The sequence below is a fragment of the Tursiops truncatus genome, chromosome 12, assembly GCF_011762595.2.
Source record: "Tursiops truncatus isolate mTurTru1 chromosome 12, mTurTru1.mat.Y, whole genome shotgun sequence".
Lineage (NCBI taxonomy): Eukaryota > Metazoa > Chordata > Mammalia > Artiodactyla > Delphinidae > Tursiops > Tursiops truncatus.
In genome coordinates, this window is record NC_047045.1 from 14,862,164 (window position 1) to 14,876,039 (window position 13,876).

Below are 13,876 nucleotides of genomic sequence, written 5' to 3' on the forward strand. Positions count from 1 at the left end.
ATGAAATTCCACAAATTCAAGTGTTAAAGATGCTTTTTTAATCACATTTGTTCTTTCCTTAATTTAGTCTACACTGATGATTGTGACTTAAACCAAAAGGAATTAACTTAGTGTTTAAGGAAAGTTATCAGTTTGGTTATGTTGTTTGATCTAAGGTAGACAAATTACCACAGATTTTAATTCAAAAGATAATGCAAAGCAGAAAACAGTACAAGTCAGATTGAAGACAATAACCGAAATTTTTCTGGGTGATATTAGAACTGTTTCTCATAGCTTTTTCTCAATTATCTTCTTAAATAAGATAAGGCGTAAGAAGTTCTGACTCCTTAATTGGGTAGCCTCCTAAACTGCTTCTGGGTAACAAGTGAAAAAGTATTCTTGCCAGTAATTCCCAAGGTATGTAAATGATTTCTTGGGAATAAACAGTCATTTTCTAAGGTTCAATCCTAAGGTCTGTTTGTTCTTAATTATATAGCAAAAGTTTAATATCAGATCATGCTCTCAGTCACAAAATCAAAGCAAGAAAACTGCACTGAGACAGATTTGGAGGAAGAGACTAAGAAACCTGCAGCATTGTACTTGCAGGACAAACAGACAAACAGAAGAAGAAAATGCACCCAAATTGTTCGAAGTATCAACATCCCTGGGAAGCTAGATCAGGGATCCATGAGAGGGCTGCTTTCAAAAGGAACATACACTCTTCTAAAAAAGCAAATGTTACTTTTCAAAGTAAAAATCTGTAAAGGCAAATTTAATCAAACTCCTGAATAAAACTTTTCAATAGCTAACTATTCTCCTGTACAGAAACAGTCAATATCTTAACACAAGATTCCAGGTGTTTCATTGCCTTGCCCCTGTTTTCCTTTTCATCTCCCAAACTTACCACTCCCTGCCTTGCAATCTTACCATTCTAAGCTACTGCTGTTATATTGTGCTGTATTTATTAACATATATTATAAAACCTCATTTACCTTAGCTTACTTTTCTATGATATACTCCTTACATATTTTGTTACTAAGTACACATCAGGGTTTTCTTGACCAGGGATTTATTAAGATGAAGAAGAGATTTCTAGAACATTATCTCGTCAAATATATATTAATAACTAGTTCCAGACTAGTAACATTTTAGTAAGAAAAATTATTTCTAATGATTTACGTTGTTTCCATTACAACACAGCTTAATAGAAAACAGACTGGTGGACCCAAGCCCCAAATTCCAATTCTAGGCTGAATTTGAACTTTTGTAATAAGTAGGGAAAGTAATTTTACTCAATCTATAAAAATGCCCCTTAACCACTTTATATCAATGCTTCTCACTACTTTTTGAAATTGAAGATAAAGGAAGGTCCACGTGTTTTGTGGGGCTTTTTGTGGTTTTTTTGCCTTTACAGTACCTCACAAACTCCAAGATAATCATTTATTTAGGAACAAGAGAAAACAAAATGAGAAGCCTCAGTTATGGTTCTTTCTTTGGTATACCGTATGACTTTGAATATAACAAAGGATAATACACAGTACCATAAGCAACATTTATAAAAATATATCCTATTCTAAATGTAAATCATCCCATTTCCATGCACATATCCATATACATATTAATAGAAGAGTTTCATTCATACATGTTTTCCTTAAGCATTCAAAATGAATTTTCTAGATCTACTGGACTTTTTTAAAGGATGCTTACCTTGATGACGCATTTGGCTGTCTGAAATTTGTTTTTTAGGATTTTTTCCCTTAATACTTGCCGGTGAGGACGGATGGACCAGCGATGACCGGCCAGAAGACTGTGGTGTAGCTCCAAAATCAGATGAACAGTAAGAGTAATAATGTCTGCCTGCCTTACTTTCTTTACCAGTACCTGGACTTCTTTCTCTTTCCCCCATGGCTTTGAAAAATGGCCTCTATTCACATAATTTCACAGATTCTTTTCTTCAGAAAAATCCATGGCAATCCTGAAGAGCATTTTTTAGAGTCTTCAGATCCCGGGGATAATATTCATGTATGTGCAATTTGTTTTCTCTCTGTATCTGTGGTCCACAATTCACAGGAGGGACCAGAAAATACACTTTTTCCCCTACAATTAAGGAAGGGGGAAGGAAACTCATCATATTTCATGAAATAGATTTCTACAGTTAATTACAATGAAATATACTAAAAGCAAAATAATATACTGCTTATAATTTTTAAAACAGGCTGTAATTTAATTCATCTATATTTTCACACAGTTGTTTACAGTATTTGGAGAAAAGACAAACTGTCATAGCCTAGACAGAGAACATGTAAAGTACCTGACATATACTTGCTTCTGAATAAATGTTAACTGCACTTGACTCCCTTGAATCTTAAGATTTAAAATAAACACAAGTGCTGATTTTTAACAGGTGAATTATGATCAAATCACCGATTTCTTTCTTTTTTTGGGGGGTGGGGTGTTGGGGGATGGTGGTAAAGGACAAGACTGCTAACAAAACCAAAGAAAAATATCTAAAATTGCATAAAAATGTAAAACTGAAAGTATGTAAAAAAATTAATCAAATTAAAGCACTTGATGAAAAAACGTTTGCAGCACGACAGAAAAATGGTTACCACCCTTAACAATAAATACCTCATATCATGCCATAAGAAAAATATGAAGTCCAAAGATAAATGGGCAAATACATATTAAGACCCACAGCAAGCAATACAAACTATAGGCACATAATAACATTCAACCTCAGATACCATTTTTAAACCGATCAGATTGTCACAGATTTCTCAACACTCAATGCTTCCAGAATGGCTGTCAAGAAAATACTGGGAAAAAAGTTGGCAAAATATATTAAAACTTTAATTATGCTTTTAACCTTTGATCTGATAATTCCATTGCCGGATACCAAGAAAATTACCCTAAAAATAGGGGGAAAGTTTATGCACAAATATTTAATGCAGTACAATTAAAAAAAAAAAACCAAAAAAGGAAGCAACCTAATCTAACCACTGCAAAATAACTAACAAAATTAAGGAAAGTATTGAAAAAATCAATATAGCCTAGTATCATGCAACTGTTAGAAATGTTTACAGAAAGTTTGTGTTAACAACGAAGATGCTTATACTATTACAGTAAAAAGAAAAATTCAAACTGGTGTATAAATATGATCTCAACTACACACAGTCATTGAAAAATACTGAAAACACTGAGTATTCTTTTTAACTGAACTCAGGAACTGAAAAAAAATTGCAAACCAAGGTATACATAATATACCAAAATAACGTCTGGAATTGGATTACTTTTATAATTATAATTGTTCTTAATATTTACAAGAAATGAAAAGCCCATTGATGAAATTAGTGTTAAAAGTATATACCAGTAATAAATGAAAATGACACATGCACAAGGTAGCACTACTACTATTCATGTAGCACTTTTGTAGGGGCAAAGGACTAAAACAATCAAAATGACCATCAATAGGGAACTGGCTGCATACACTGTAAACCTCCACACAGTGAAGTACAGTACTATGAAGCTATTAAAGGAATGCGGATTACCTCTGTATATTCTCTGCAGTCTGAAGTGATCTCTAGATCAAGAAAAGGAAGAGGGAGAAAAGCATGTATAGTACGCTACCATTGAATGAAGAAGGAGGGTTATAAATTTATATACACAACTTTTTATATTTTTAAAAAGTAGAAGAACAAATTAAATAATGAACAAACAATGGGTTCTCTAGGGCAGGGCTGTCCAACAGAACATTCAGCAAGAATGGAAATGTTCTAAAATCTGTTCAGTATGATAGCTAGCCACATGTAGCTACTGAACACCTAAAATGTGGCAAGTGTGAATGAAGAACTAATTTTTAATTATGCTGAATTTTAATTAATTTAAATGTTAAAAGCCACATGCACTAGTGGTTAGCTGATTGGACAGTATAGCTGTAGAGGAAAGCAGGAAGCAGAGTTCAGGGATAGGGATAGGAGTTAGACTTCTTTATAACTTTTGTAGACTCAACTTTGGAAATAATAATTTTTAGAAATTAGATTTTTAAAAAGCATTTCCTATGAATCCAAAGAAAATGAAACAAATAAATGTAACTATATATACAGTTGGTGGCAGAACCACACAGATTAACCAATTCTAATGACTTTAAAACACAATCCCTAGTGAGATATATCCTACTGACAAAAAGGTACAAAATTTTTCTAAAAACTAGTTTCAATAATCACATTGTTGGCATTGTTATTCTCAGGCTACTACATGTGCACTGTGAGATAAAGCAAACAAGTAATTACATTGGTTCGGTTAGGTATTAGAATTTTCTAAAACAAACAAGTATAAGCCAATACGAGTTTTAAAATTCTGGAGCCCAAAAGGTGAATTTTGAGTATCAGTATGAATTTATAACGGATTTTACATTAAAAAAAAAAAAAACACTGTTTCCCAGCTCTGTCCACTGAAAAACCCTAGAAGCAAGAAACGAATTAATAGCAACAAACATTCCCAGCACTCAAATGTAGTGTCTAAATACCGTTTCCCTTAGAAGAAACTAGAACTCCTTGTACAACGTCTTATTCCACATCTAAGAGAGGAAACATACAAGATGAATCTAAAAATCTAGAAATTTGTTCATACTAGAGAGCGAGAAAGCTGTGAGGCACTCCTGATGGAGCATCAGAAGGGCTCGGGAGCGCACTCCAAGAAGCTCCGACTAGCCAACAGTGGGACAATTGCATCGTCAATAAGAATTATATCAGCAAAGGATTAAGACACATCAAATACGTTTAAATTCATGAGGTCATATGTTATTTTAAAAAAACTAATTAGTTACCTCTGAAAGACACTAGGCAACCAACTCATTCATATGAAATTGATACATAAAGAGAAAAAAATCAAACATGTATCCTACCTATACTGTTAAGAGCTGTATCTTAAAATAACAAAACAGTAGATAAGGGGAAGTATTGGGTTGGCCAAAAAGTTTGTTTCTTTACAGAATTATTCTAGCTAATAAATTAAAAAGGGAATATCAGAATGACAGAATTAGAATACTGCCACTTTGTAGCCACTAATGAAATAATGAAAGTAGACAGTGCTCACTAATGGCTGCTAACACCATAGAAAAGAAAGAATCAGACACTGTGTGCCTTCCAGATAGGACAAGGATACCTCTGAAGTAATCGGTTCCTCCTACAAGAAAAATAAAATCTGATTCTGGTCAAACTTCTAAACTGAAATGACAATTTATAGAAAATACAGGGGACAGAGGTACAAGGAAGCAATTAGCAAAATCCACACTGTGGCAAAGCCTATAGGACAAACTGGCTTCTTTAACGCATAAATTGCAAGCAGGAAAAGAAGAGATGGCGAGAAGGTTTCTATATTTTTTAAAAGTCTTAAGGAAAACAAACAATTGCAATCTATGAGCCTTGCTTCAATCTTGATTCAAACAAATTATATAAAAGAAAATTATAAGATAATTTAAACACTGACTGGATATTTAATGACATTAAGGAATTGCTATTGCTTTAGGTGAGATCATGATATTGTGATTACTTTATTTAAAGAGTCCTTATATTTCAGAGGTAGATGTTGAGATATTTATAGGTAAAATTAAATAATGTCTGGGGTTTGCTTCAAAATAATCCAAGGGGAAGGAGGTAAAAGTAGAGATTAAATAAGACTGGCCATGAGTTAATAAAACTATGTAAAAACTGTGGAGACTTGCAGCTTCACTATTCTACCTCTGCTTTCATATTGTTTCAAATTTTCCTTAACAAAAAAGATTTTTTCAAAATCAAGCAAACAAACTTAGAATTTTGTTTTACTTCCTGGTAGATTATTAGTGCCTGGCAATCTCAGTCTCTGTTACAATTAGCTATCTGATCTGAAATCAGCAACAAGTACTAATATTAAAAAATATATAAATCAGTCTGAATCTTTCACTTTGCAATCATGACAGAAAATATTTACACATTTAAAAAACTGTCTAGGAAAAAAGGATGATGGATTAAAGCAATTAAGTGGCTCTATCACTTATTAGCTGTGCAAACCTGGAGAAGCCACCTAACTTCTCAATCTAAATCTAAATCTCAATTTTCTCATCTGTAAAGTGGAAATAATAATGGTAACTTCCTTAAAGAATTGTTGTGACAATTAAATGGGATAATTCAATAACTATCACACAATAAGCACTTGGTAAATATCAATAATTGCATATTACAATTCAAACATACAAGATGCTCAGTAAATTCTGATTAATACTCTTTGTCAAAGACTTTCAGTTTTAACAGTATAATTAAAAGTTGATTATATGATATGGATGAAGATTATTTCTGTTTATATGCACATAGCAGCAGTAGCTCCCTATGACCTATCCCATGTAAGTCAGGGGTCCCACCTAACTTTTTCTTGCGAAGGGTAAGAATCCACAAAAACATTACCTGCCATTCATCTCATATACACCAACACTAGCTCTCGCCCCAACCCCTGCCCCAAACATATACATATTTAAAAAAAAAAAAAGGAAATATCCATTGCCCCGTTATCCAAATCCTGTTTCCTGGGACAACTATTTTAATGGCTTATACTTTTTGCTTATACTATTTTTTTTACTGAAGTACAGTTGATTTATATTATTGTGTTAGTTTCAGACGTACAGCACAGTGATTCACTTATGTGTATCTATCTATATATATTCCTTTTCATATTCTTTTCCCTTATAGGTTATTACAAAAATTGAGTATAGTTTCCTGTGCTATACAGTAGGTCCTTGTTGCTAATCTATTTTATATATAGTACTGTGCTTATACTATTTCTTGAATTAGCAATTTTAGACTATGAAAGATGAGGATTTAACTCACACCTCATTTTAAATGGCTGCAACATGCAACTACATGTTGGTTACGCAGAGGTTTTTCTCTAGAATTCCTAATTGTCCTTTTTTCTTGAGAGGAAAAAGCATCCTTCTTATCACATCACTGATATCTATCAGTTTCTTAGTCATTCTATCTATAGCCTGAAATCCATTATTCTTCCTCCTAAAAGACATTTTTCTTGGAGACCAGTAATTTCCTATTCTAATGTAAACCAATAACTTTCTACCCGCTGCACCACTGTCATTCTGGAATAACTTTTACCATACTTCTGAGTTAATCTACCATTTCTAGTGGCCCATGTCATCGTCTTTATTAGTTTTCATTGTATTTTACTGCTCCATATCCTCAAGCAGCTTCTTCCGAAAGGGTTATCCGAGGTAAAAGTTCTGAGTCTTTGCATGCCTGAGAATGTCTTTATTTTGCCTCATACTTGATAGTTTTCATAGGTTCCAAATTCTAAGTGACTCTCTCAGAACTTTGGAGACACTGCTCCACTGTCTTCTAAACCCTCAGAGCTGCTTATGAGATGTGACAGTCATTCTTTTACTCAACATATACTTTTCTTGAGCTCTCACTATGCAACAGTAATGAAAAAACAACAACGAAAGATCCCTGCCCTTATGGAGTTCACACTCTAGTTATGTTCATCTGATTCTCATTCTTCATAGGTAATCTTTTTTTTTTTTTTAACTCCCTAGGAACTTTTAGGATCTTCCCTCTTGCTATATTGAAATGTCACAATGATGTACGTAGGTGTGGTTCTGTTTTCATTGTGTTGCCCTTTTCTTTCCCTCTTCCTTTTAATGTGGAAACTTGTGTCTTTAAGCACGAGAAATGTTCTTAGGTTTCTTTTTTGATAACTGACTCTTCCTTTACTCTTTTTGAAACTTCTACTGGTTAAATAACAGACTTGCTCTCTTTGTCTTTTTGGACTATTTTCAAAGACATTTACTCACTCTATCTTCTAAATCATCCAGGAATTTTTTTTTTTAATTTGTGCAAACATCTTAATTTGCAAGAACTCTTTCTTGTTCTGATTTTTTAAAATAATTATTCTGTTCTTACTTTAATGAGGCAATACATTCTCTTTCCCAAGAACACTAAATAGAGATTTTGTTTGTTTTAAGGTCTCTTCTGATCCATAAATTATCTTCGTTTCACACAGTTACAGTTTTTCAGTTTGTTCATCTTAGGTTTTTTTATACACTGCTGATTTTATTTCTTTGAAGATAATTTTTAGTCACCCACTGATATTTAGGAAAGAAGAAAAAGAATGAACAGAAACCATGTACATGTGAGCGGGGCCTCCTGACAGGCACATGTTGCTTTAGGATGAACAGCAAAGAATCAGTCATTATGCTGGGGACTCCCTAAAAGTTAGCAATGAGAAGGGATTATCTCCAAACACAAATGTCCACCATGGCAACTCTACTTCTTCTTTAGTGTCATCTTTGTTTTTATTTCCAGGATAAATTACTTCTATGTTTTTTGATGGGAAAGAGAGTGAGGGGTGAAGGGCAGAGAGTATTACACTGACGGTCGCTGTGCATGAGCTTGGGTGGAAAAGGAGGCACAACTATTCCATTTATAGTTTTTTAATTATTCTTCCTCCCCATTTTCAATTTTCTTTTCTGACTTTTTAAATCCCAAGATACTCTGAGACTCTGTTGGATATATCAGAATATTTCTTTGCTGCAGTTCCCTCTTGAATATCTTGGGACATAGTTCTGTTCTAATCTATTCCACCCGTCATTTCTTTCATGTTTCAGAAATGTGTTGTTATCTCTCGTCTACTGAGAGTATTCTATCATTCTTACAATGTTATACGTTTATTCTCTTTTTTTCTTTAATATGATTTTAATGTCTCCAAGTAGAAGAGACAAATACATATGGTCAGATCTATATCTTTAACAGCAAATATAAGTCATCTTTAGGCTAATTATTCATAACAATTATTCTCGACCTTTCAAGACAACTTGATATAAGCAATCACTTTTCCAAAGTTCATGAAACTACTATTCAATTCATACACTTATTCAGTCAACAAAAATTACTGATGATACAGACGCCATTTTAGACAATGAGGAAACTAAAATGAGCAAAAATACACTATGAGTTCTTTTAGAGCAGCGTCTGGCTCTTCCATCAAAGAGAGAAGATTAGAAAAAACAGTCACAATAAATTATGTATGTATCCTTTATATATTCCCTGAAAATATTACATGTTAATTACATGAGAACACTTTAAAAGTGATAAATTCAAGAACAGCCCCCAGGACATATATGTGGAGAAAACCATAATTCAAAAAGATACAGGCGCCCCAATGTTCACTGCAGCACTATTTATAACAGCCAGGACATGGAAGCAACCTAAATGTCCATCAGCAGAGGAATGGATGAAGAAGATGTGGTACATATATACAATGGAATATTACTCAGCCATAAAAAGAAGGAAATAATGCCATTTGCAGCAACATGGATGGACCTAGAGATTATCATATTAAGTGAAATAAGTCAGACAGAGAAAGACAAGTACCATATGACATCACTTATATGTGGACTCTAAAAAAAAAATGATACAAATGAACTTATTTACAAAACAGAAACAGACTCATAGGCTTCGAAAATAGAAAATAAACATATGGTTACCAAAGGGGAAACGTTGTGTGGGCGAGGGATAAATTAGGAGTTTGGGATTAACACATACACACTACCATATATAAAACAGATAATCCACAAGGACCTAGTATACAGCACAGGGAACTCTACTCAATATTCTGTAATAACCTATGTGGGAAAAGAACCCGAAAAAGAATGGATATATGTATGACTGAATCACTTTGCTGTACACCTGAAACTAACACTACATTGTAAATCAACTATACTCCAATATAAAATAAAAAATTAAATTTAAAAAAAAGGAGAAGAATAGTCCCAGGAATGCTAGAGAACATTTTGTTACCTTTGCCAAACTTCTGATTACTTAGGATCTATGCTGAAATAAGGTAGGTATTTCTAATCCCATATTATGTTACAAACCTTCATGACAACAAACAAGCATTCCTTAGAAAATAAAGCAACCCAAAGATCTAAGCCTTCCTAGAAAATGGAAATTTAGACACTTGTGAAAATTTTCCTTTATAAAATTAGTCCTTAGTCCTTGTAAGAACACCGTTGCCTGGCTGTCAGTGGCTGCCAGAAAAACTGTTCAAACAAGCAAACAGGAAAACAAAAGTTAACAAGTTAAAGAAAAAAGAAAATGCATGAAATATTAGACCAAAATATGAAAGGAAGAAATGGATAAAGATGAGGTAAGACAACTATTAGAATAATAACTAATAATGTTTTTACGAAGTAAAAACAAATGAACTACTATAGTTCAATAAGATTACATAACAATTTAGCACTGGAAGGAACCCTGGGAAATCACTCCTTACTTTGAATAGATTAAGGAAACTAAGACCCAGAAAAACAAAGTGACTTACCCAAGATCCCAACTTATCTAAGGTCACAGACCTAAGTTAGTAAAACTGGAAATGGACTACAAGTTTTCTGACTCTTGGTTGAGGGACCTATTCAATATTTCAATACCAACCATCGATGAGAACTACCTCATCTTTAAAGCCACCTCCATGTGCATCTATTCCATAGTGTGGCGCTCCCCCTACTAAAACTGAAGCAGCATTTCTGCTCCTTTTTAGAGCTAAACTTTTCACCTGTCTTCCTTCCCACTCCTCTCCATCTCAAGGACTGTGCTCCTGCAATTCTGCCCTCTCTACAGGATCATTCCAATCAACAAAGAGGTTCTAGTAAAGCTGCTGCTTGACTCCATGGCCTATTGCATCTACAACCCAATTTCTCCACTCCAATTTTCCAGTAAAAGTTTTCGAAGAGTAATTTATAATCTAGAATGTCATCTCTACTTCCTTTCCAACAATGTTTTTCTGAATCCACACTAGTCAGGTTTTCATCCCGACCATTCCGCTGAAATAGCTTTTGTCAAAAGAGACAGTGACATTCAGCCTGGTGAAATCCAAGAACCAATTTTCTGTCCTCTTCACCCCTGACCCCCCAGCAGCATTGGACGAGACTGACCAGTCCCTCCTGCCTACAACACTCTCTTTTCTTACTTAACTTCCATAGCCACCTGCCTTCCTGGTTTTCTCATTACCTCATTGGCTGTCTCTTCCCAGTCTTCTTTGTTGAATCCGCCTCCTCTTCCTGACCTCTAAAGGTTGGAGTACACAAGGCACCACATACTTGGCCCTCTTTTCTTTTATCTACGCTCTCTCCTTAGGTGATCTCACCTAGACTTCATTTACCCTGCCTTTCGGATTCATATATTCACCTTCCTATGTGACAACTCCAGCTAGGTATCTAAACATCATTTCAACCTTACATGCCAGCACAAAATCATGATCTATCCCCTTTCTACTCCTACCCACTCTTTCCTATTTTTCTGATCACATTAAATGGCATTTCCATCTACTAAATTATCCATTTCACAAATCTAAGGATCATCCCGGATTCCTTCTTACTCTCACATCCCACAACCAAACCATCTGTAAAACCAGGCTGTTTTATCTCCAAAATATACTCCACATTTGATGATTTCTTACCATCCCCACTGCAACTGCCCTGGTCCAAGCCACCATCTTTTCTCACTTGAACTTCTACAACAGCCTCCTAACTGATATCCTGCTTTCATTTTTGTTGCCCCAGTTAGAGAAACCTATTGAAACTTGACAAAGAGATCAGACAGCATGACTCTCCTGCTTAATCCCCAATTTGTTACTAATTGATAGTTGTGGTTTGTCTGAGGCCACAAAGTGAATGAGAGGTTTAAACTCAGGTGAAAGTCAATGAGAGGGGTTTAAGCTCAGGTGGAAGTCAGTGAGAGGGGGTTAAGCTCAGGTGGAAGTCAGTGAGAGGGGATTAAGCTCAGGTGAACTGGACCCGTGCTCTTCACTACTGTTAAACACTACCCCGTGGTCCTGCCGACTTAAAACGCCAAGTATCTGAGCACCCACTCCGATTCACCGATGCCAAGAAGGCACTTTTTTTTTTTTTTTTGCCAACTCTCCCCTCCTCTCATCCCATCTCTGAAGGATGTGTAAAAATTTCACAGCCTGCACCAAAGAGCCGTTCCACTCCAATCAGTCTTAACTTCCTATCATTTATTAATTCCAGGGCTACAAAGAGCCTCACAGCCTCCTTCCCCTTCTTGCCCCGTCCCTCCTTTCCCATCTTCAGTGTCTGCAGGCCCCTAGGGCTTTCTAATAATTCCGAACCCCTTCTCTAGATCCTCCTGCAAGGCGCTCCCTTCCTTCTTTGCCTGATCTCCCAAAGCAACCCCTCCCGAACTCGTTCTCATCCTAACTTCCCAATCCCCCATCTCTCGGTCAACCTCCCCTCCGCCCAACCCCCTCCCAGCCGCCGGGCTCCAGATTTGTTTTCCGAGGACTTTCCTTCTCCCCGCGTCCCCCAGTCCTCCTCCATCCCTAATCCTTTAACAACTCCACTCGCACGCCCCCAACCTGCTTGGCGGGTCCCGCACAGCCCGGCCTCAACTCGCACCCTCAAGTCCCCCCTATCCCCACGCCCACCCCAAAGCCCACCTCCAAACCGCTCCCGCCCCTCCTCAACGCGGACGCGGCGCCCGCCTCCTTACCTTCTGTCCGCGGGGCCTCGGCGTCTGGCCGCCAAAGAGGGGGTGCCAGACTCGGCTGCGGGGCGGGCGCTCAGGGGGCTGGGGTGCGGAAAGTTTGAACACGGGGCTAAGGTAGGGGCAGGGACGTCAGCTCCTGGGTTGCAACGGCACGGCGACCTCGGCTCCAGGGTAACGGAGGGGGAGGCCCAGACTGCACTGCGGGACGCCCGCAGCCAATGATAAGCCCGCCCCCGACCTCCCATTGGCTTCTGTTGTTAGAGGGCTCTTTCTATTGGCTTCAGTGGAACCGGAAGGCGGGACGATGAGTACGAGACTAGGCGGCCATTGGTTGACCGCTCTGGCTGTAGAGGCTACGGAGAGAGGCGAAGTCGTGCGCACCGAAGCTCGTAGAAGCGCGCCCGGCCCTTTAAGCTGAGCGAAGCCAGGGGCGGCCGCAGAGGGTCTAGGCCCCTGGGTGGTGGGAGGTGAAAGGCGCGGGCGGAGAGGAGAGGGGTTACTTGACGTGAATTGTAGAAATGAGCAACTGCGTAGTTGAAAACATTGAAAATTGTCTCGAATCGTTTTTGGAAATCGCTTGGTTTTAAATTAGAAACAAATAGCTAGTCGCTTCTCTGTCTTAGCACTGAAATTGCTGATTTTCAGGAGGATGTGGAATAAGTGTACTGATGCGCCTGCCTCGAAGACCTGGCTTTAGTGAAGCACGAAAGTGCCCCGAATTAGGCTTAAAAGTGATTGTTGGGTTTTGGAAGGGGTTTGAGGTGGAATGACATTTGTGGGGCATGTCAGTAACCTATCGAGAGCTGCTTTAAGGCATATTTTCCCTTCAAAAATAATTGACAGTGTATATTAAATTGCATTAATTGCGGGAGGCAGGGAAGGTAAAAAGAAAATCCTCTCTGCGATGAAGTTTCAAGCCTTTCTGAGCCTTCTGATTATCATGATGGTTTAACACCATACTCCGGTGTTCTCGCCTTTGTTAATTTCTCTAGCACCTTCATTCTGCAGAGAATCTAATTCTTGAAGGCAAAGGCGTTCTAATCAATCTTCTGACCATGAATTACGGTAATTCCGTTTCTTGCTTGACCATGTGTTCGACTTGCACTGTTTCAAACCTTTCATTTTACCCTGTCAATATATTTTACTTCAAGTTAAAGATTAACCCACCTAAACAATACCATAATTAAATACAATCGTCTCTATGCGCAATAATCGGGAGAAGATAGTAATCATCTGTTAGTAAAAAAATCAAGATGAGTAATACCAGAAACTGCACTGAAATAGCTTTTCATTAATTTGTTTAAATCTGCTAATACTCTTCATTAAACTAGTTCACTGATTATTACTCCGTTAAAGTT

The 13,876-nt window shown here is 36.9% G+C and overlaps 1 protein-coding gene across 2 annotated transcripts in view; it reads right to left on the reverse strand.

Annotated features, from left to right (window-relative positions):
• LCA5 (lebercilin LCA5) overlaps positions 1-12,695 on the reverse strand; it is a 76,332-nt gene extending 63,637 nt beyond the window's left edge. Inside the window, exons 1-3 of one of the 2 annotated variants that reach the window (XM_019929332.3) lie at positions 12,522-12,695; positions 3,528-3,559; positions 1,687-2,076 (exon numbers count right to left, since the gene is read on the reverse strand). In XM_019929332.3, coding sequence (XP_019784891.2) covers positions 1,687-1,885 — 199 coding nt within the window. In that variant the 5' untranslated portion in view covers positions 1,886-2,076; positions 3,528-3,559; positions 12,522-12,695. The remainder of the gene's footprint in view (positions 1-1,686; positions 2,077-3,527; positions 3,560-12,521) is intronic. The other variant, XM_019929331.3, reaches the window with a different exon arrangement.
• Between the last annotated feature and the right edge of the window lie 1,181 nt (positions 12,696-13,876).